This window comes from Schistocerca piceifrons, chromosome 7 (genome assembly GCF_021461385.2).
Source record: "Schistocerca piceifrons isolate TAMUIC-IGC-003096 chromosome 7, iqSchPice1.1, whole genome shotgun sequence".
Lineage (NCBI taxonomy): Eukaryota > Metazoa > Arthropoda > Insecta > Orthoptera > Acrididae > Schistocerca > Schistocerca piceifrons.
In genome coordinates, this window is record NC_060144.1 from 350,516,778 (window position 1) to 350,542,269 (window position 25,492).

At 41.0% G+C, this 25,492-nt stretch overlaps 1 protein-coding gene across 2 annotated transcripts in view; it reads left to right on the forward strand.

Annotated features, from left to right (window-relative positions):
* LOC124709110 (cytochrome P450 4C1-like) overlaps positions 1-25,492 on the forward strand; it is a 73,350-nt gene that overhangs the window by 20,491 nt on the left and 27,367 nt on the right. For both annotated transcript variants that reach the window (XM_047240761.1, XM_047240762.1), the window contains exons 3-5: positions 5,700-5,790; positions 9,002-9,187; positions 19,060-19,129. In XM_047240761.1, the coding sequence (XP_047096717.1) occupies positions 5,700-5,790; positions 9,002-9,187; positions 19,060-19,129 (347 nt within the window). The remainder of the gene's footprint in view (positions 1-5,699; positions 5,791-9,001; positions 9,188-19,059; positions 19,130-25,492) is intronic.

Below are 25,492 nucleotides of genomic sequence, written 5' to 3' on the forward strand. Positions count from 1 at the left end.
CCTTCATCAGAATCCGCTGAATCGTATCAGAATCCGGAAACGAAATGAAATCTTACTAGTTATCGCTCTTCTAAACTAACAGATCAACTAAGATCTGGGACGGAAACAGCGTTAACAGTTTTGAGACAGATAACAATATACATGCATAAATGCCGTTTCCTCTCGTCTAGAGGTTTCGGAATTTTGAGAATGTAATGAAAAATCAATACACATACAAGGCATTACATTTAGGTGATATATATTGTCTGAATTAATAAAGACCGTAAAGGAAATTCTACCTACACGTATACTCAAGGTGAGGTCCAAAGTCTACGAGGGCAAAAATCTATAACCCGTAAATAGAAAAATGTCGCACAGAAACAGGCAGAAACTTCAAAACCCGTTCTCAAAAACAAATAAATGCTTTCAGGCGAAACCACTACGGAAAATCATTTACTGTACAATGTATGTTGGAAACGAAACATATCATCAACAGTTAGAAACCAATTTGGTAGCACTGCATAATGAAGTCACTGGTAAGACCCTGAATCTGTTAGAACAGCTAGAGATATACCTCCATAAAATAAAAAAAAACAGAATCTATGACAGACAGATTTCGCAAACCACAGTTATTTCAGTAATTTTACAGACGTATTTAAGGTTATCCCCTGCGTATGTCGATTGTTTAATAATTAGATTTCTGACACTACGAATGAATTCCTCTTCTATCACACCATGCAGAACAACATCTGTAAAGTGTTTACAAAAATGTTTCTCCAAACATATACGTGAATAGTGATATACATGAACAGGATGGAATAACCAATGTTCGAGTATGATCGTGTTAAAAAGGTAAAAACGCTTTTCTTGGATTATTCTGTAATTTTACACTGTTCATTTTCTCCACTGTTCGCACATATTCTCCGCATTAGATTTACGAGATTCATTACTTAACATCAGATGTTTTCGTGACAGGAACATGCATTTCACCTCGTTCAAGAGCAAAACAAATCGTATACTTAGGCCTGGGTATTGACCCACAGGGACTGAAATGCATCGTGTACTTAATAAAACACGAAAATTTGTGACTGAAGCGTTTCTTAATTCTTATTTCCAGTTACATTATCAGTCGAAATCTTGCTGTTGTAGCTTCCTAAACAGAGCTGCACACAGGCGAACAGAAGAAAAAACAAAGGACATAAATGAGTAGACATCAATTTCACTTTGCATGGCACAGAGATACTATAGAATTACAACCATAACATATCTATCTCCATATGTACTGCACGATTTAAAGTGTAATGACAACATAAAGTAAATCTCGGTTAAGGCAGATGCAAGGTGGCAAACCTCTATGGGCTATGCACAGGGAGTGCCACGCCCACGTCAATCGCCACTTTGAAGTTTTGAATAACTAATTATGGCAGTAATGACAAGTAGCAGCATGGATTTGAACAAATTTGTGGTTCATCGTGCTATGCTAACAGGGATGGCTGAAGGATGAGCAATGAGAAAGTGCTGCATTGCGACAAGGGCAAATAATTTTTGCGGGTAGAGATTCTCGCGGGATTATACTCAGGGTGCCGGTGGCGGGAATCCAGCCGCGTGTTAGCCCGAAGGTCGAATTTTACAACCTCCAGCACTCCAGGGGTGTTGGCACTACCAGGGCAGTCTCCAGCGGCGGCACTTTGCTGCCGCCCGACAGGCAGGTGGCATTTCCAGCAGAACAATGCGAGGCAAGCAAAATATCTCCCCGAAGTGAATAACGCAGGGAGACACTGTTTCCCCATCGCCCTGGACTCACGAAAACGTCGTAAGCGACATTACTAGAAAGGAATGTATCTCCGAGAATTCCCCACTCGATATTTTTTGAGCATGAGACCGAGGGGCGAAATGTGTCCATTTAGACGCTGGCGTCTGGAAAGTTCTTCGGACGAGCGGCGATTCCCACAGGCGACCACGATTGGCCAGATCAACGTGACACATGTGGTGTTTCCCACCCATTCACAGTCAAGCGGAAGTAGCGCCCATTGGTGAAATGTTTGTTACAGTTTTGCGATTGGGCAGCCACACCAGCGGGGTGCCACGCCGCACTAGGTTCCTGATAGAAAGGAGACACTTGCATTCCAGCCGTTCAGCCATGTATGGATGTGAAACATGGACGATAAATAGTTTGGAGAAGAAGAGAATGGAAGCTTTCGAAATGTGGTGCTACAGAAGAATGCTGAAGATTGTATGGGTAGATCTTGTAACAAATGAGGAGGTACTGAATAGAACTGGGGAGAAGAGGAATTTGTGGCACAACTTGACTAGAAGAAGGGATCGGTTGGTAGGACATGTTCTGAGGCATCAAGGGATCACAAAGTTAGTATTGGAGGGCAGCATGGAGGGGAAAAATCGTAGAGCGAGACCAAGAGATGAATATACTAAGCAGATTCAGAAAGATGTAGTGTCCAGTAGTTACTTGGAGATGAAGAAGATTGCACAGGATAGAGTAGCATGGAAAGTTGTATCAAACCAGTCTCTAGACTGAAGACCACAACCACAACAACAACAACAACAACACTGCTTTCTATGAGGCAAGCGACCTCACCCAGTCCGATTCTTCAACAGAAGCCTGTATTGCATAGTCAAATGTCATTAAGTGCAGAAGAATCACACTGTAGAAATTTATAATAGAATTCAGAGTTCAGTAAATAATTCATTAGCCTATCGCCTCACACTAGCAAACGAAACTCGAAGGTCGCTTCCCACAGATGCCAAATTGAGATTCATTGGAAGAATTCTCAGCAAAGTAGTCCGCTAACGAAGGAAGTTGCTTTAAAAACACTCGTTCAGCCAGTATTTGATATGGCTCATCAGTCTGGAATCCGTTGGAGATAGAATTGATAGGGAAAATAGAGAAGATCCAAGTTCATTTAAAAAGCGCGAAAGCGTCACAGAGAGCCCAGCGATCTCCAGTGGCACCCAAAGTATCCTCCGCCATGTACCATAATGTGACTTGCATAGTAAATATGTAGATGCAGAATCGATTTTTATCAACAGCTAATTCAAGAAAAAAGTATAAACAAAATGGACTGTCACTATGGAATTTAATATACCAGAAAAGAAATACGTAAAGTATACTGTAAAAATCCATACTACAAGCCTTTGAAGAATATGTATAGACAAATAATTAACAGCATCTACAAAAAGAGGGGAAATATGAAAAGTAGAAAATCTGGAAAGACAAGGTTTTATTAAAAAGGGCTGCGAGAAAGTGCGTTGCCTTCCGCTTGGACTCTGTTCGTTATGTGAATAGTTATGAGGTGATCCATATAAGGTACAGACACCACCCCCACCATCCCTAAAATAAAATCAAGAGGTGAGATGCTAATATGAAGGTTAATGATTTTACCTCTCTGAATGAGAATGAGTATGTTATAGAAGAACGATATCAGCTACCTACTAAGAACGGAATTTGTACTGACAGTAAATAAAATAAAGACAAACATTAATATGAGTAGCATAAAAGCGAATAATGGTTTCTCAGACTTCAGTGACTGAGACAGGTGTAACAGCATAAAGTCACCTTACGCTATGAGAAATGGCATCCATGCCCCATATACAGACCTCAATTTTTTTTGTCGTTTCCTTGATTACGTAAGGCGTATACCGGAATAGTTCTTGGTGATTATTATTAACGTGCAGCTACACATAGAGGTGCACTGTGGTATGTAGCTATGATCTGTAACCGTTGTATGGCAGCCAAACTTAGTAGATATGCTAATGCGGTAATGCGGAACCGATTTACGCCGTCAAAAAATTAGTTCAAAATTTGGCCACGAGGCGCAAATATGAAACTATGCAGCAACTCTTCATGTCCGGCGCTCATTTTGAACAAACTATGTAAGCAGTGGTTAATAATAGAATTAGCATCATACCTTTCTCGCTTGCTTGACCTTTTCTCCTCACGTTCAGTTCCTAATCCATTAGGATACAGGAACATTTCTATAAGTCTTTCTTATATTCACAGCACCAGATTTCCACAAGGTGGCCGAAACTGGATCTAAATATATTTTCCAACGTAAAACGGTTCCGCATTAACGCATCAGAATGTCTAACAAGTCTCGCCTCTATACGATCATTACAGCACACACTGGACGTCTGTGAGTAGCAGCACTTTCATTGTTACGACCTGGAATTGGCCACAACGAATACTTACCAGTACCCTGGCTGGAGTGCGGGAGTGCTTCGTCTTCTGTGATTTCATTCCCGAAGAAGTACTGAATTCCCACATCGCTGAATTTCAATAGATACCTAAACTGTAGAAGTGGGAGTGGAAGACGTGAAGCACTTTTTCTATCGAGGGAATAACGTTTAACGAACGAGGGGCAGAACACAGGAGGCGATAAAAAGGCTACGAAGCTTCCGAACATTTATTTGGAGCACGATACGGGATGAAATTGGACATGAACGATATAAATCAAGAGAATATGGAGAAATAGGAAATAAAGTTAGTGTGGTTTCCGGATCTAGTCATCTGATATCGATCACTACTGATGATCAGATCCAGGGGAATGACGCTGCTTCTCCATTGTCAGCCGTATGGGAAAGCGTCAGAGGATAGTAGAGAGACGATGGTGGGTGGAGGGTGAGGAAGGGACAGCTTGTCTGACTACTAATTAACTGCGCAGGTGATCATATCTTAGGCGGTCTTTACTTGATCCACCGTAATCCAGTCGCTGTAGGTCGCCGCTTTCCATACGCTGTAACCTAGACGTTTGCTGTTACGCAATGCGTCTATTATTAGCTGCCTCCCATTACGAAGTCCGTTCTGGCTCGTTCTTGGGAAAGACTGGCCGCTTGTTGTTGGCAAATACGTGCGTGCGGGTCAAGACAATATGGATGTCTGCACGAGATCTTTTCGTTGATGATGTACTGCTGGGAAAACCTGCACCTATTGCTACAGCGAGCAGTGAAGAATGAAAAGTACAGAAGGTTGCGTAGAAAATATTTTATTCAGTGCGTCAACTACTAAATATAGTGTGTATCATAATTAATGGCGTAAACGTACACAGTTGAAAGTACAAGATACTAGAAGAAAAAACGTCTCTCTAAACATAGGGCCGAAAATGCATACCTTAAGAGCTACAAGCAATTTTTCATCTTCGATACTGTGAAACGAACCTCTTCTACTGCAAGTTCTTTACTTTCCATATTTTGGGAACTCGTAGTGTGGACCAAAACATGAAAGAAAGGTCCAGTAAACATGTGGTCTAAAATGCATTTGTTAAGAGCTATGAGCACTTGTTCATCTTTGCTACTTTGAAACACAACTCTTCTAACGATCAAGTGCGCGTAACTTTTAAGGTATGCGTTTTAGAGCACATGTTTGCTGGACATTTTTTTCTTATTTTGGTCCATACTACCAATTTCAGAATATGGAAAGCAAAGACCTTGCAGTAGAAGAGATTTGTTTCATAGTACCGAAGATGAAAAAATGCTTGTAGCTCTTCAGGTATGCATTTTCGACCCTATGTTTACTAAGACTTTTTTGCTTATAGTGTCGTGTACTTTCAACTGTATGCGTTTACGCCATTAATTATGATACGCCCTGTATACAAAGAAATACCTAGTTTTAAAAACAAACGAGCGATGAACGTAAAGCAGTCGAAAGGTTGTTCTTGTTTCAGCTTACCAGCAATATAAAATCTGATTTGTATTTCGCGGTGTTTCAGAAAGTACTGTCCAGCAGCGAGATAATAGACAAGTCCCACTTCTACGTCTTCCTGTACCCGTGGCTGGGGCAGGGCCTCCTCACCAGCACAGGTAAGGAGCCTGTATCAGAGTTTTCACTAAGACAGAAGCAGGAATTACGGAAATTCAGTTGACTATCATACATATACCTTAAGGATACTATTTATCAACAAATGCTGTTTAGTAAATTACAAAGTCAAAGATCACTTAATGGACAGAGATGGTTCATATTGGAGACCGCTATAGAAACAATATAATGATTCGATTTGTACTTGATTCCTGTACGATGCCACGAAACTAAGGAAACGTTGTATTGTGTAATTTAGTTTATAGTTCTTAAACACAGAATAATAAACATGGTCAGTATCACAACAATGAAATTGCCATTTACAGATCTGCTCGTTTATATTAGTGAAATATTTAGGAATTCTTACTTTGAAAGTGACATTCGTGGTTGTGTATAATTGGAGTTACGTGTTTCGCCTTGTCGAAATTAGAATTATACTGCATGACATTTTTTAAGCGCACCAAATCTAAGTACGTTGTATGTTTCGTAGCCTATTGTTTCAGTCGGCTTGTTACGGTGCAGCAACCATGATGTCATATCACTTTACGAGTGACATCTGCTGAAAGTAAGGATATAAATTAAATTAATTTATCGTCTTATTTCTCATGACTTATATTTGTAATATTTGGTATCGTGGTTCATTTTGGGATCTTTGGAGAGGCAGTGGGTTAGTCGATAGGAGGCTTCGTATATAGTATCTATTTCCTAGCAAGTTACTCTGGATAAGTTTCAGATTTTCTTAGAGTTGGAAGAGGTAATATGTTTCACTATGGCTGCTAACAAACGCAAACTACTGATAGATAAAGTAACACGTGGTATAACAGATTCAGACGATCCCTAAGGGGTCTAGCTCTGGTTTGAGTTCGTGGCTGATCGTCTGAGCGCCGCTTTGAAGTTTGATGGGAACTTGGACGTGGCACCTGGGCGTGGCGGTAACGGCTTCTATCAGATGCACCAGCGTCCGGGCGTTACATGACGAATGTCGTTAGCATTTCGCGCAATGCGTCATAGTGAGACACATTTACTCGCACTGTTTGAACATAAGCCACTAAACCTACAGCAAACCATGGTCGGACACATTACAGTGCTCAAGTAGAAGATTATTTATATTTATAGTTAGACTTTGGTAGTGAGGTATCTAATTAGTTAGTGAGCGGAGAAGGAATCTGTAACGCCATTTGCAATCAAAAAATTTATTCTAATATCATCCTCATCAAGGTGAATCGCATGCACTACTCACATATTTATTTATGCATTTAATTGCCCAGTGAGAATCACACAAATAAACAATTAAAGTCAGCTTAACTAATCATTCAAAAAAGATACACAAATAACATTGCAGTATGTGCTAGAAGAAGTAACCACACATATGAACAATATTTATAATGGTACGTTTTCAGGGTGTAATTGTCGTTTCTTAATAATAAATTACATTTTTGCACGGTCTGCCCATAATTTAAATTCTGTTAGAGCTAGATAAATTTGGATGGCACTGGCAGAAAGAGCACCTTTTTTTCCCTATGAGGATGATGTGCCACTTACGTGAATGCAATAAATGTTCAAGACACAGTGTTCTAAAAATATAGTCCTGATAATATGAAAACTGCTTTCACTTGAATTATGATTGCTGGAGCTCCGTCATGTACAAATTTACTATAACATATCATTTTAATCAGTGTCTCATCGCAAATTTTTTGATGTCTTTATTTTTAGTAGAGCACACACTGATAAAGTCGTGAATCGGACTATGGAATGATGTTAAGAGTTCCTCGTCCCGATGAAGGGGAAATCAGGGTGCTGTCTATAAAGGGGGCCTCCGTTTTTCCCTCGAGGGTGGTGTACTGGAGGCCTTTGATGAAGCGAGATTTGTGTCTCTCTGGGCAGTGATTTAGGTGCTTGGCATTTCAGACTTAAATTTTTTCAAACAGCCATCACTAGAATTTTTTGTCAGTACTTTGAGTCGGGACTTGAACTCTGATAGGACAGTGCATACCAGGCACGAATGGACTTTGGTAGTTTGGGTCCTTTGAATTATTCCGGCTGAGTCGGACTTCTTTTTAAAGCTTTTAGTTCTATGAACATACGCAGAACTTTCAATTTAATACAGGCAGTATTTATTGAAATTTATAATGATCTTAGACAATAAACGGCCCTGGAGTCATTCTTAGGCCGAAATTACAAAATCAAAACGGACAGTCTTCACCACGCCGCTGTTAATTTGTGTATGATTGATTAATTAATAGGTAAAATTATTTGACATTGTTATATCCAACGTAACAAAATTATGTTCCTGATTATTCATATCAGTGAACTTAATTTAATTTTTATTGAAAATAACAGGATAACCAAGAGATGTACAATGTAGATGAGCCAAAAATTTTATTCGCTAGTCGCAGTGAAAGTTTCACAGTTAGATTAGATTAGATTAGTACTTGTTCCATAGATAATGTATATGACACACTTTACTTTAGTGGGAATCTACTTTTTTCTTTAATCCACTAATATTTTGGTTAAATATGGTAACATCATTATTTACTTTACTGTTGTGAGAGTCTTGTGAGTTTTAGACCTCTATAGCGCCTGCCTGCCTGAACTTCTCATTGGACACTGATATTAGTGGTAGAAGTAAAGTTTAAGAAAAATGTTTCATAACGTCGCAAATAGATCGATTCTGCATTGTCGTCCTTTGGTTAGTAATTGTTGTCATACTGTATGAACAACAGAAGGAAAAGAGAAAGCCTCCTCACTCACCCCCCCCCCTCTCCCCACACACACACACGATCACAAACAAACGCGCGCGTGGTCGTTGAGCATCGTCACTGCTCAGCATATGATTTTTTACACGAAGTCTGAGCTAGAAACATACACACTTTCAGTGAAGATTTCATTGTGTGTTCATAGATTATAATTTTTTTTATTTTTCAAATTTTTTTGAAAACCCATATTTATTTACGTAACAGGATTATATTTCGTAACTGTGTCCGCACCACCGCTTCCTTTCCCACCTATTTTCCATCACGGTTGCAGCTGTACGTCTTAAGGTGGATGCTGTTGAAAAGGCATTCTGTCTCCCACAGCATAAAAACGTCAACTGCTAACTGCAAGAAGTACTGGAGGCTGTTCTACAGTGCCAGAAAGGGCTCGAATTTGTTCTTTATTTCGTCCCTAGTATCGATGACTGTCTACTGTTACTAAGATCGAGTTTTACGTTTACAGGTTCCAAGTGGCACATGCACCGTAAAATGATAACCCCTGCATTCCACTTCCGCATATTAGACAACTTCGTCGAAATATTCGCTGAAAATGGAGAGATTCTAGTTGAGAAACTTAAACCCAAGGCTGATGGAAAAGCGTTTGATATCTACCCGTTCATTACCCGCTGTGCCCTGGACATTATATGTGGTAAGTAAACATGGTATCATTAACTTATCTGACGTGAACTGCAAGTAAAAAAGAGTAGAACATTAATTCAATTACTCTGTATTTGAACAGATATGTTCATTGCTGAAAGAGGATTTATCAGTGTACTGTGCTTAGTCTCCACTATCTAACATTCTGTCATGTACCTCACCTACGTAGACATCATTTCACGCCTCGCTAATATACAAACAACCATATTGCTGTTTGTCTCTCTCCACACTATGTAGATTCCACTTTGGGTGCCAGCCTCATTTTACATTCAAAACCCCCTGAGAAAAGACTTTCAGAGGTCTATTTCATTCTAAACGTTCTGTTGCTCGTGCTTTGAATTGGTGTAATAAAGTCAGCTGTTCACAGCTGATCAGATATTCCTGTTGCTTGTATTTTGAACGGGTGAAATAATGGCAGAGGATCAGATGTTCGGGAACGACAAAAAAACACCTCTACAATCCTGTCATTAGTGTGTTATAGTGACGGTTTTTAATGTAGTTCAATTCGATGAAGAAATAAAAAAAACTTTTTACCCAGAGTAGGAATGCTATGAGGATTCTGAATCGAAAATTTCCTTAAAAATTGCTTGTAATATAGAAACTACATATCTACACTACCCATGACATCACAAGTCACGCCCTTCCTCATCTATGACGTCACCATCACATTGCAAGGCACACATCCTTTCTTCACATCATCTTGTCTCCGCCCCTCCCCCCCCCCCCCCCCCCCCACATCTCTCCACTGCCATCTCCAACCAGTCACAGCCTAGCATTTAAGAAGGCATTAAAATGAGACAGCCAGTCATCCTGATACCTTACAAGCTATTAAAATGAAACATCCAATCAAACATAACGCTGGAGTAGCCACCTAGATCGTGCTCAAAAATATCAAAACGACCTGACGTTTCTTCTGTCATGTTCAAATGTATTTACCCGAAGAATTACTTTCAGGGGGTAACTTACAGTATTTCCATATTTAAAATACGTCAGCCACACACTCACTCACACACCCTCAAATATACACACACACACACACACACACACAGTTTAAGTAGCACTTGTGTATGTTCACAGTTTTCTTATTGTACAATACTTGGCGTAAGGTGCAACGGACCTTGAAATACTTTCCATATCTAAATTGTTCTATAATGCTTGTCAGATGTCTCAGTGTTCTTTCCGTGATTAAAACGTCCGCAGAAATACAATATAACACCAAAAATGCAATGTTTATGTCAAGTATCACAATGTTATTCTCTACACACGCACACACACTTCCATCAAAACATGACTGAACTAATGGTTCAAATGGCTCTGAGCACTATGGGACTTAACATCTGCGGTCATCAGTCCCCTAGAACTCAGAACTACTTAAACCTAACTAACCTAAGGACATCACGCACATCCATGCCCGAGGCAGGATTCGAACCTGCGACCGTAGCAGTCGCGCGGTTCCGGACTGAGCGCCTAGAACCGCTAGACCACCGCGGCCGGCTCATGACTGAACTCTCAGATGAAGTGCCCAAACGGTATTCCATGTCTTAATTGTTATCGAAATGTGTGGCTAAAAATAACACGTAAACATGTGGTTTAAGCTTCACGTTTAGTCCTAAATGAGGTACTGTAGCAGAAGTAACCCGATCAAGCCTGTAACCGCAGAAAATGACATATTTTTAATTTAAGAACCAAATTATCTGCAAAAAATGTATTAGTGGCACAATGTCTATGTCAACGTCAATTGCAAATCTTGTGAAAAGATACATCAACAAAACAAACATATTGTTATGTAAAGTGTTATAATAGTCTCTGCATGTCCAAATACGAGAAGGGTGTTGGCATTTCAGCCTGAAAATGTTACTGGGAACTCAAAGAACTATATTATATTTCACTAATTTTGAAAATTGGTGAATGGAAGCATAGCAGTTCCCATTTCTTACCACGAATGTGCATTACCTCAAAGTGTCATGCCGCTTTGATTGCGTGACTCCACGACTTAGCAATATCAGTGTAACATGGGGCACTATAATGTAGACTGACTTTGAAAGTATGTAGTTGCATAGCAACCATCATTTTTAACTATACAAATATATATTGCTACTGTCCAGTATGCCATCTGAAAACATGTTTCATTAGCTCAACCTTTCCAAGTTTTTTGTTACTGGTTTGGACAATCGCCACCAGATGTACCAACAAAAAACAGTTGCTCGTGGTAAGCAACCTGATCCTATTCCTATTCTAAATGCATTCGAACCAAGGGAAGAGGTACATATGAATAGTGAACTAGCTGAAACTGCTTTTCGCGGACGTAATATGTGGACAGTACCAAAATTGTGAGACTAACAATGTTTACTTCGATAATCCTCACCGATCAGTGAGTTTTCAGCTCTAAGCTATACCAGAAGTAGTGCCCATATGTGTTCTGTACACACACACACACACACACACACACACACACACACACACACACACGCACGCACGCACTGGTCATACCGGACTCGAGAGTCCATTACCGCAGCAACGTATTTTCGCCATCAGTCCCTGTCTTGGGCAATTTCCATCCATTCACCTTCAATACCTAGGCTCCTCAAATTAGACTTCACATTGTCCTCCCGTCTACACCTCGGTCTCCCCACAGGACGTTTTCCCTCTAAGTGCCCTACCAGTACTCTGCGCGCTGCCCTGCCCTCATCCATTCGAGCTACGTGACCCGCCCATCGCAGCCTACGTGATTTAATAATATTGATTATGTCAGGGCTTGAGTAGAGTTCGTGAACCTCTTCGTTATGCAGTTTTCGCCACTCTCCGCAAATTTCATCCCTTTTTGCTCCTAAAATTTTCCTCAAAATTTTGTTTTCGAATACTCGAAACGGCTTTTCATTTTGCACAGTGAGAGACCAAGTCTCACACCCATACAGCTTAACTGGTAGAATAGTAGTTTTGTATATTCTAATCTTTAAATTCCTAGACAATATCCGTGATGAAAGTAATCTATACAGTGAGAAGTAGCACACATTTCCCGCCCGTAATCTCTTCTTCAGTTCGGATTCAATCTCATTTCTCGAAGTGATGTCCACGCCTAAATACTTAAATGTGTTCACTTTTTCAAACTGCATGTCTCCAACTCTTAACATTTCCTGATCTACTGCTGTTGGCGTTCTAGTAGTAACCAGGTATTTAGTTTTGTCTTCACTTATCCTTCGACCTACATCTTCACTAGCGTTGGTTAACGCATTTGCATTTGCTGTTACAGATTCTTTCCTATCGCTGATGATGTTTAGATCATCTGCATACCCTAATATCTTAAGATTTCCATTTAACTCCACACCCCCTGAATTATCTGCTGCCATTCGTACAATATATTGTAGGACTAAATTAAAAAGTAGCAGAGACAGGGCATTTCCCTGCTTAAGTCCGTTCTTTATTACAAATTCTTCTGACTACAGTTTCCCCACGCGTACACTACCTTTTGAGTTTTTCAAACTCGCTTCTATAAGTCTAACATACTTCTTTGGTATTCCATGTTCCAAAAGAATTCTGTACAATTTTGATTGTAATTCTGAATCATATACTTTTGTAAAATCTATGAAAAGCTTTTGAACTGGTTTATTATTTGCCCATTTATTTTCCAAAATTTGACGCAGGGCGAATATTTTGTCTATAGTTGATCTGTTCCTGTTTTGTAAATATAGATCATTAAATCTGAAAGGTGTCTGCTTTGATCAGTCATGTTTCATAAGTTCCATTTAAATACATGTCGATTACTGGCACGCACGTTTGCTTATGTTTCGGTAACACATCGAGCGATTTCCGCATCTTCTCTACCACATTAGCTACACTTACGTCTTTGTCTGTAGTCTTCCGTGCGGGTTCAGCCCAGCCAATGAATAGCGCGGACCTAGTCACCTTACTTGAGCAGGCTACCTACGAAACGAGGAAGTGGTCAGTTAAAGTGTAGTAGGTAGCTGGAGTGTGTTTTCTCTTATGGTTGCGAGCAGGCAGACACGGTTGGCCGGAAAGTGGTCGCTAGAAGCTGTGTGTGATGGTCAGACAGTTGTCTGATTTATTCCGTTTTGGTACTGCTGTGGACAGAAGGTGGGATATAAGATGCACGGAAAGGGAGGGAGAGAGAGAGAGAGAGAGAGAGAGAGAGAGAGAGAGAGCTGTGTGTGAGTCCAGTAATAAGTTCGTATTGAGGACGTGAGAACAACAAGTATATATTTACCTTCTCTAATTGTCTGCACAGCAACATCCCAGGTGTTACATGCTTCACCCACTGTCCCTGCTGTCGAGACATCTTCGCGGGTACCGGGCGCAGTTGGGCCACCCTCTCCCCAAGGGGAGTGGCGGGTTCAGCGGCGTTCGCGGCGCATGAGGCGGAGGGTAAATGTGGAGGCTGGCCGTGTGGCATCGCCCGCTCTGCCTGTGGGAGGACATGTGGCTGCTCCTGCAGCAAGGTCCTAGCAGGCACACGGGGGGAGGGGTTTATCAGTTATTGGGAGCTCCAACGTTAGGCGGGTGATGGAGCCCCTTAGGGAAATAGCGGAAAGGTCGGGGAAGAAGGCCAGTCTGCTTGCCGGGGGGTCTCATCCGAGATGTGGAAGAGGCCCTGCCGGCGGCGATAGAGAGCACTGGGTGCACCCGACTGCAAGTTGTTGCTCATGTCGGCACCAATGACTCCTGCCGTCTGGGTTCAGAGGTCATTCTCAGTTCGTACAGGCGGTTGGCGGAATTGGTGAAGGCGGAAAGCCTCGCTCGCGGGGTGGAATCAGAGCTAACTATTTGTAGTATCGTTCCCAGAACCGATCGCGGTCCTCTGGTTTGGAGCCGAGTGGAAGGCTTAAACCAGAGGCTCAGACGATTCTGCGGAGATCTGGGGTGCAAATTTCTCGACCTCCGCTATCGGGTGGAGAAATGTAGGGTCCCCCTGGATAGGTCAGGCGTGCACTACACGCCGGAAGCGGCTACAAGGGTAGCGGAGTTCGTGTGGAGTGCACATGGGGGTTTTTTAGGTTAGAGAATTCCCTCCCTAGGCCCGACAAGACGCCTCCTGAGACGCGGCAAGGTAGGAGGAGGCAAAATGCAACAGGGAATAACAATATTAATGTGCTAATAGTAAACTGCGGGAGCGTCTATAGAAAGGTCCCAGAACTGCTCTCATTAATAAACGGTCACAACGCCCATATAGTACTAGGGACAGAAAGTTGGCTGAAACCAGACGTAAACAGTAATGAAATCCTAAACTCAGATTGGAATGGCCGGCCGCGGTGGTCTAGCGGTTCTGGCGCTGCAGTCCGGAACCGCGGGACTGCTGCGGTCGCAGGTTCGAATCCTGCCTCGGGCATGGGTTCCTGTGGTGTCCTTAGGTTAGTTAGGTTTAAGTAGTTCTAAGTTCTAGGGGACTTATGACCTAAGATGTTGAGTCCCATAGTTCTCAGAGCCATTTGAACCATTTTGAACCAGATTGGAATGTATACCGCAGAGACAGGCTGGACAATGAAGGGGGAGGCGTGTTTATAGCGATAAGAAGTGCAATAGTATCGAAGGAAATTGACGGAGATCCGAAATGTGAAATGATTTGGGTGAAGGTCACGGTTAAAGCAGGCTCAGACATGGTAATTGGATGTCTCTATAGGCCCCCTGGCTCAGCAGCTGTTGTGGCTGAGCACCTGAAGGATAATTTGGAAAATATTTCGAGAAGATTTCCCCACCATGTTATAGTTCTGGGTGGAGATTTCAATTTGCCGGATATAAACTGGGAGACTCAAACGTTCGTAACGGGTGGCAGGGACAAAGAATCCAGTGAAATTTTTTTAAGTGCTTTATCTGAAAACTACCTTGAGCAGTTAAACAGAGAACCGACTCGTGGCGATAACATATTAGACCTTCTGGTGACAAACAGACCCGAACTATTTGAAACAGTTAACGCAGAACAGGGAATCAGCGATCATAAAGCGGTTACGGCATCGATGATTTCAGCCGTAAATAGAAATATTAAAAAAGGTAGGGAGATTTTTCTGTTTAGCAAAAGTGACAAAAAGCAGACTACAGAGTACCTGACGGCTCAACACAAAAGTTTTATCTCAAGTACAGATAGTGTTGAGGGTCAGTGGACAAAGTTCAAAACCATCGTACAATATGCGTTGGATGAGATGGAAAAGAGCCACCGTGGTACAGCAACCGAGTTAGAAAACTGCTGCGGAAGCAAAAGGAACTTCACAGCAAACGTAAACATAGCCAAAGCCTTGCATACAAACAAAAATTACGCGAAGCGAAATGTAGTGTGAGGAGGGCTATGCGAGAGGCGTTCAATGAATTCGAAAGTAAAGTTCTATATACTGACTTGGCAGAAAATCCTAAGAAATTTTGGTCTTATGTCAAAACAGTAGGTGGATCAAAACAAAATGTCCAGACACTCTGTGACCAATATGGTACTGAAGCAGAGGATGACAGACTAAAGGCCGAAATACTAAATGTCTTTTTCCAAAGCTGTTTCACAGAGGAAGACTGCACTGTAGTTCCTTCTCTAGATTGTCGTACAGATGACAAAATGGTAGATATCGAAATAGACGACAGAGGGATAGAGAAACAATTAATATCGCTCAAAAGAGGAAAGGCCGCTGGACCTGATGGGATACCAGTTCGATTTTACACAGAGTACGCGAAGGAACTTGCCCCCCTTCTTGCAGCGGTGTACCATAGGTCTCTAGAAGAGCGTAGCGTTCCAAAGGATTGGAAAAGGGCACAGGTCATCCCACTTTTCAAGAAGGGACGTCGAACAGATGTGCAGAACTATAGACCTATATCTCTAACGTCGATCAGCTGTAGAATTTTGGAACACGTATTATGTTCGAGTATAATGACTTTTCTGGAGACTAGAAATCTACTCTGTAGGAATCAGCATGGGTTTCGAAAAAGACGGTCGTGTGAAACCCAGCTCGCGCTATTCGTCCACGAGACTCAGAGGGCCATAGACACGGGTTCACAGGTAGATGCCGTGTTTCTTGACTTCCGCAAGGCGTTCGATACAGTTCCCCACAGTCGTTTAATGAACAAAGTAAGAGCATATGGACTATCAGACCAATTGTGTGATTGGATTGAAGAGTTCCTAGATAACAGAACGCAGCATGTCATTCTCAATGGAGAGAAGTCTTCCGAAGTAAGAGTGATTTCAGGTGTGCCGCAGGGGAGTGTCATAGGACCGTTGCTATTCACAATATACATAAATGACATTGTGGATGACATCGGAAGCTCACTGAGGCTTTTTGCAGATGATGCTGTAGTGTATCGAGAGGTTGTAACAATGGAAAATTGTACTGAAATGCAGGAGGATCTGCAGCGAATTGACGCATGGTGCAGGGAATGGGAATTGAATCTCAATGTAGACAAGAGTAATGTGCTGCGAATACATAGAAAGATAGATCCCTTATCATTTAGCTACAAAATAGCAGGTCAGCAACTGGAAGCAGTTAATTCCATAAATTATCTGGGAGTACGCATTAGGAGTGATTTAAAATGGAATGAGCATATAAAGGTGATCGTCGGTAAAGCAGATGCCAGACTGAGATTCACTGGAAGAATCCTAAGGAACTGCAAGCCGAAAACAAAGGAAGTAGGTTACAGTACACTTGTTCGCCCACTGCTTGAATATTGCTCACCAGTGTGGGATCCGTATCAGCGGCTCCACACGTGGGCCCCGTTTTCCTGTCCCAGCCTTGGTGGAAGGGTGGAACATTCCGAGACTGCTACAACACTTGGTAATAACCATTATTATTGTACATACATTATAGCAAACAAAATTGAAATTATACAAATATAGTGGTCCTAAACCACTTCAGAATTTTAAATGAACTTGGGCCAGTATTACTCTACGATGTTTTCGCCGCATCTTGTGTTGAAAAATATAGATCCACCTAATAAAATTTGTGGAATTGTTTCTAAGTTATAGACTGAACAACAATGTCGATTGAAGGTCCGCCTTGGTGAAAAACACTTTTAATTTTATTCTCCCCCCCCCCCCCCCAACTAGTTTCAGCCACAGTATCCAATTACCATTGGTTTTTTTCTTTATTCTGAAACATGACGAACAGTTTTATAATAACTTATTTCCTTTAAGTCTCAGAGCACAGCTTCTCCACTGACCGTTGTTTCCGGCATATTTTCTGTGTTTTGGAGCCGTTTCTTCGTCGTACAGCATTACATCTGCAGCTGTATGAGCGGTTGTTATTAACAAATATGAAAAAGTTGACTTACATACGTCAGCGTTATACTACTCGAGAACGTAGTAGTGTTGTGGGTTCAGTTTTGGTATGCACTAGGTTGTTACGTAACTTGCCCTGTCCTAGTGTTCTTTGGTCGGCTTGTAGAAAAACGTAACTTTTACATCTTCGTCATAATTAAAAACATTACGCCATCTGGCTCTTCGCGTGTGTTGTGAGAATGTATCGCATAATACAATGACGTAATATTCTGAATTATGACCAAGTTGTAATAATTACGTTTTTATGTGTTTAAAGGTATCTGCAAGCAGACCAATGAACGTGAATACATGAAAAATTAAATAACAACATGTGCACACCAAAACTGTATCCACATCACTGCCACAATTCCCAATAGCATATCGCAAACTTATCTAAGTCCACTTTTTCGTATCTGTTAATAACAACAGCTTATGCAGTTGATGACATGCAGTATGCGAAAGAAATGGCGGCAAAACACAGAAAACATGCTAGGAACAACTATAACCAACGTAGAAACCATGCTGTGACTTAAATAAGGTATTATAAAACTATTGACAAAATACAAAAAAATGGTTCAAATGGCTCTGAGCACTATGGGACTTAACATATGTGGTCATCAGTCCCCTAGAACTTAGAACTACTTAAACCTAACTAACCTAAAGACATCACACACATCCATGCCCGAGGCAGGATTCGAACCTGCGACCGTAGCAGTCGCGCGGTTCCGGACTGCGCGCCTAGAACTGCTAGACCACCGCGGCCGGCCACAAAATACAGTATTTGGAAACACAATACAGATGTAATAATGTTTTACAATGTTCATAATGTTGCTAATTTTGCATGTTTTAGATGAAGGAAAAACTCACTGATGTGCCGATAATGTTGCTGAAATTAGTTTGTAAAGAAAATGAATAAAAACAACTTTCTTGCCCTTAAGCGGACCCACAATACCCATTGTTGTTTTTATGCAAATACGGCCCAATTGAAAAGTTTCAAGATAACATGATTATAGACTGAAAACAAATACAAAACTGGAAAAAAACAAACCCATCAGGATATTAGTAATGTACGACGTCATAAATTTACTTAATACTAGGAAGATTAAATTGGCATCTTCGAAAACAAGGATTGTGCTTAAACAAAAGGACAGTTATTTAACAAAGATAATCGGAACTGCTAAAGAAAAGCAATGAAAATCTTATAAAAAACTGTTTCCTTTTTTGATGAATTTAATGTGTCAGTTAAGGTCTATTCATTATCAATTCTTAAAATATCGAAAAGATTTACTGACTTATTTTTTTTTAATTTTTGGGGTCCTCTGGTTGTATACACATTACTGCAACAAATGTATGCTATTGACATTTTGTTTGCAAGTGTCATATGCAAGCTTTCTTATGTAAGCATTACTCTTGGTTTACAGGTGTAGCGTCGAAGTGATTTTCATCGAGAAAATAATATATTCAGGCAAAATAGTGTATGTCAAAAATTTGTTGCCAGCGTAACAGATTCCTTTGTCACAGGGTACTTTCATAATGTATAAGGCTCCAGACATTTATACTTCTTTGTATTTTCTTTTTAAAAGAATTTGAAATACCTTTAGACTGATGCTTCCTTCTCGTATGCCCAGAAACAGCAATGGGGACTTCAGTCAATGCTCAGAATCAGACGCAATCTGCTTATGTCAACGCCGTTACCAGGTACGTGTTGGAAATGAAACTTTTTCACTTATAGATAACACAATACTAGTGTATCTACCGACTTCTCTAGGATAGATTGAAATTATCTTTGAGTAAAATCGTATTTTGTTTAATAAAAGTTGTGAATTAAATTGCGAAGAAATACTTTAATCTCTTCCTAGACATTTACAATAGCCAACATTTAAGACAAGGATTTAATTCTACAGATAATACAGGAAATACTGTACGACAATAGCTTACTTAATGCTATTATGAAACCATAGTTTATTTGTAATTCAGCATGTACAGAAATAATATTAAATATCAGTCACTATTTTAAAAAGAGGTACTTCTTTATTAAAGTCATAACCCGTTTCAGGCACAAATACTCGTTTTCAGAATTCTGCACTCTTACATACTGCGTGAAGATGGCACCATGTAGTCTACTGTTGAACAGTGTGAGAAATAGTTATTTTTTTCACTATCACTTTTTTTTTTAAATTTTAATCGATGCTTCCAGTTACAAATTACAAATATATGTTCTAATGCAAAAAATCTTGGTAGCAAGAAGGAATAATTCACATTAATGTGAAAATGTCATAAGGTGCATTTAGGCTGGAAAACTATCGTAAGTGAGCTTTTGGGTAACATCCTCCACGTGAAGATCATGCTTCTGGAGAACTGGAGAACACTGCACAGATCCTACACGTAACAGAAACACGTAACAAGTTGAACCTGCTAGAAGAAATATAAATACATATATACCAGTGTAAGATAGCATAGCTCGCCCGGTTAGCCGTGCGATCTAACGCACTGATTTTCGGACGGAAAGGCTTGCCGGTCCCCGGCACGAATCCGCCCGGCGGATAAGTGTCGAGGTCCGGAGTGCCGGCCGGTCTGTGGATGGTTTTTAGGCGGTTTTCCATCTGCCTCGGCGAATGCGGGCTGGTTCCCCTTATTCCGCCTCAGTTACACTGTGTCGACAATTGCTGCGCAAACACTATCTCCACGTACTCGTACACCTCAATTACTCTCCACGCATACATTGGGATTACACTCGTCTGGTGTAAGACGTCCCCAGGGAGTCCACTGGGGGCCGAACCGCATAATAACCCTGGGTTCGGTGTGGGGCGGCGGTAGGATGAGTGGACTGCTCTGGCTTGTTGTGGGGTTGTGAACCACTGAGGGCTACGGCGGGGACGAAGCCTCTCCGTGGTTTCTAGGTCCCCAGTTTCATACAGTACAATACAACACAATACACCATAACATCTGCTGAATGAGCAGACTGAACTAGCAAATAAAAATCTCTTTCTAAACTTCCACCTTTCATGCTATGTTGTACAATTCATAAGATTATTAATACATTACCTACGTTCCTTATGTGACCTTTGTATTAGAATTATTTACAAGAAACAATTTACCTGAGCTCTAAAAGTATCGTTAGAGAAAAAACAGTGATACATTGTAAATGTGTCTCCCTACTAGTTGGTAATTAGAATATGTACTCCCAATATATCGTTCTATGCAGAGGGTCTTGTAAGTTCCTGAGCTTGCTGTTAATACGTATACATATGTAACACTATTTTGACACATAATGTATTCAGATATGTTACAATGTTATGTCAAATTTCAATTAATTTGCTGTACAACTCAAGCTCATAGGTTAACTTAAGTGCAGTCACGCATAGAAGTAAGAACAAAAAATTAAAAAAAGAAAAGCAATGAAAATTTACTACACGTCACGGATAAGCAGATTTCTATATGTTCTACTGTAAGTTTCTGTTCCATTAATTTCAACATTGAACAACCGTGTAGATATGACGATAACATTTGTGTGCCTCTGCTCCGTAGAAAATCTATGGACATTTAAAAACGTTACTGTTTATAAAGCTCATGACCGGCGCTTGTACGACAGAAAAGTCTCGGTCAATAACTGTGAAGTACTGCCGAGTGAAACTTGCGAACAGTACAAGTGAAATTATTCATTATTGTATGTGCTTCATGATGCGAAGCTGTTGATCAAATTAAATAACGTGTACTGGAACGTACATAGTTTTCCTAGTAAAAAATCGGAATATACGAAAGTACGAATTCAAGTTGATCTTTTCGTACCTGCTGTAACCATTTTTGCAAGCAGAGCACACATTTCGGTGTCTAACTAAAAATATCAGTTAAAATTAATCAACTGTAACTTTAAGAAAGAAATAATTATTTGTCACGTGGTGCAACAGCAGCTATCACGGGGTAAAGAGTACGTACTGCCTCACATGTGAATGCAAGCATCTGAAGTTGGGCATACGCATCTGTTGTCGGCAATGCTTTGAATAAACATGTAAACGATCATAAAGTGGTTCCTCCTGTGTTTTTAATATTCTCCCAATATACGATCAATACAGTGACACAACTTCAAAATAATACAGGGTGAGTATAATTAAAGATCCAGTTTCAGTACGCTGTAAACGTCTGAACCATTGCTCAGAATGAAGTCAAATTGGAACGGAATATTATCGAAGAATAGGGAAATGTTACGGAAACAAAAAAATTAACGAACATTTTACCGCTAGATGGAGCTGTGAGAGGCAGAATATGGGAACATAAAAGACTCGGGATACACGGCTGTTCCTCAGGTTGCGTTTGAGACGCCCAGCATGACAATGTCAATGCAGGATTGCGCGCTGCTGGTAAAAATCTTTAACAAGAACGGTAACTATGCACTAGTCGGCCTGCAGACGTTCTGGACGCCCAAGGGTATGAAAAGAGGCGTTGATCCGATTTCTGACAAGGTTATGGAGCAAATGATTATGAAATTCGAAAAGACAGATTCTTTTGAAGTTCAGTGTGACAGAGGCGAGTGTAAGATGTGACAACAACATTGCGGGCTGGGCTAGACGTTGGCGTACAAACGTGCAGTGCAGGGGGAATTGCCCGAACTTTAGACATGCGTGTGAGCACTGTGCATAAATGTCTACGAACATCCTGCATTGCTGTCCATACAAAATTACCCACATTCCGGAGTTGCCTCATACTGACCCGCCAGTCAGACAAACTTTTACTTTAGAATTTCTTGCTCGAGTGGAATAAATAACAATAAATCACCTTGGAACATTCTGTGTACAGACGAAGTCCATTTCCATCTGCAGAGACTTTTATATACAGGGTGGTCAATTGATCGTGACAGGGCCAAATACCTCACGAAATAAGCGTCAAACATAAAAACTACGAAGAACGAAACTTGGCTAGCTTGAAGGGGAAAACCAGATGGCGCTATGGTGGGCCCGCTAGATGACGCTGCCATGGGCCAAACGGATATCAACTGCGTTTTTAAAAATAGGAAGCCCCACTTTTTATTACATATTCGTGTAGCACATAAAGAAATATGAATACTTTAGCTGGATGGCGCTGTCATAGTCACAAACATATGGCTCACAATTTTAGACGAACAGTTGGTAACAGGTAGGTTTTTTAAATTAAAACACAGAATGTAGGTACGTTTGAATATTTTATTTCGGTTGTTCCAATGTGATACATGTAGCTTTGTGAACTTATCATTTCTGAGAACGCATGCTGTTACAACGTGATTACCTGTAAATACCACATTAATGCAATAAATGCTCAAAATGATGTCCGTCAACTTCAATGCATTTGGCAATACGTGTAACGACATTCCCCTCAACAGCGAGTAGGTCGCCTTCCGTAATGTTCGCACATGCATTGACAATTCGCTGACACATGTTGTCAGGCGTTGTCGGTGGACCACGAATGAAATCCGGGGACGTCAGATCCGGTGAACATGCGACCAATCCACATGTCTTGAAATATGCACTTCTATACCGCTTCAAGTGAAACATCTTGAGGTAACATCGGTAGAACATTACGTAGGAAATCAGCATACATTGCACCATTTAGATTGCCATCGATAAAATGGGGGCCAATTATCCTTCCTCCCATAATGCCGCACCATACATTAACCCGCCAAGGTCGCCGATGTTCCACTTCTCGCAGCCATCGTGGATTTTCTGTTGCCCAATAGTGCATATTATGCCGGTTTACGTTACCGCTGTTGGTGTATGACGCTTCGTCGCTATATAGAACGCGTGCAAAAAATCTGTCACCGTCCCGTGATTTCTCTTGTGCCCAGTGGCAGAACTGTACACGACGTTCAAAGTCGTCGCCATGCAACTCCTGGTGCATAGAAATATGGTACGGGTGCAATCGATGTGGATGTAGCCTTTCTCAACACCGATGTTTTTGAGATTCCCGATTCTTGCGCAATTTGTCTGCTACTGATGTGCGGATTAGTCGCGACAGCAGCTAAAACACCTACTTGGGCATCATTTGTTGCAGGTCGTGGTTGACGTTTCTCATGTGGCTGAACACTTCCTGTTTCCTTAAATAACGTATCCGGCGAACGGTCCGGACACTTGGATGATGTCGTCCGGGATACCGAGCAGCATACATAGCATTTTGATCAAAGTAGCCATGTATCAACACGATATCGACCTTGTCCACAATTGGTAAACGGTCCATTTTAACACGGGTAATGTATCACGAAGCAAATACCGTCCGCACTGACGGAATGTTTCGTGATACCACGTACTTATACGTTTGTGACTATTACAGTGCCATCTACGACAAAGCGAAAAAAGTGGTCCAACTAAAACATTCATATTTCTTTACGTACTACACGAATATGTAATAAAAAATAGAGGTTCCTATTTAAAAAAACGCATTTGATATCCGCGTGACCTATGGCAGCGTCATCTAGTGCGCCAACCATAGCGCCATCTGGTTTCCCCCCTCAAGCTAAACAAGTTTCGTTCTTTATAGTTTTTGCGTTTGAAGCTTATTTCGTGAGATATTTGGCCTGGTTACGATCAATGGACCACCCTGTATACAGAATTGCAGAGTGTGGGCAACGGAATATCTGTTCACACCTAAACCGGTGGCGCTTCATTTTGCATAGGCAACTGCGTGGTGCGGGTAGACGGCATCGTTCAACGTAAGGCCATATTTCTTCGAGGACATGGCTGCTGCGGGTCTTGTTCTTGTACCGTCACTGGCAAACGCTGTGTGAGTCTTTTGCGCACCTACGTCATTACAGCGCTTCAACAGCTTGGATATGTGAATAGGATGATTTTTATGCAAGTTGGCGCTCCTCTGCACATTGCACAGCCAGGAAGCAGCTGCTTCACAGGCGTTTTCGAAATGCTGTAATTATCTGCCGTCAATCACCTGATATTAATCCATGTGACTTCTGGCTGTGGGGTTATCTGAAAGATGCTATATTCAGTGCTCTCAATTACGAACGTAGCAGGACTGAAGACGCATTGCTCAACACACTCTGATTGTGGCCACTGACATAGTCCAGTCGGTCGTGAAACATGCTGTTTCCCGTTTTCAGTTTGTGGCAGAAAACGGTGGACAGCATATTGAAAATGTCTTCCGACAGTCTCACGACAACTAAAAATCATGGTAAGTGCAAGTACTATTCGCGCAGTAACGGTTCTGTACAGACTTAATGATGTAAATAGGTAGAAATCGAGAATCCGGACGCTTTTCATCTTCTGTCGACATCGACACTGGCATGATATCGATCCTGGGAATTCCCAGACCTTCAGGAATGTTTTAACTTTAAATTTCAATTTTTTTATGTAATTTTGCATTCGCCATTGTAATTTTTCATTTATTTTATTAATTTTGGAGCTATGTTAAGATGTCATGCTAACTGGCAATTAATGACGCGTTGGATTCGTCTTCTCTTGTCCCTGTTGCGATTGCTGGTAAGATTCGACGGATGTCTCCAGAGAAGAAAACAATACTGTCGGCCATAGTATTATTGCTGTTATGCAAATTTTGATTTGTTCTGTGGAGTCCTTCAGTGCATATTTTATAGGATATTGGAATCCCATTCCAAACAATGGTACTGCAGTCCTGCTCCAATTACCAGTATTACTTTGCTTTTACATCTTGGAGACGCTAGAACAGCAGTCGATCGCCCTTAACGTCTGTCACAGCCAGGTGACAAAGTCATCGTTTTCAAAGCGGCAGGGGGCGTCATTCCATCGTAGTTCAGCCAGTCACCACGAAATATTTGTAAATTACACACACGAACCTTCCTCGAGAATCACTCTACCTGTTACTGAGAACCAGATCAGAATCTCTACGGTACTTTCTGATATTTTTAGCAGATCATGAAGCCTCTAATAACAAGAAAATATTTTTTATGTGGTATAAATACAATTTAATAATTTTCGGATTTTTTCTTTTACTTGTACTGTGAAACCTTGCTTCTTGCCAAATTTGACGAGTCTACCGTAAAGGGAAGTACACCATATGTTTTGATGAGTGTATTTGCAAGTAAATATATGACATAAGTAAATATGT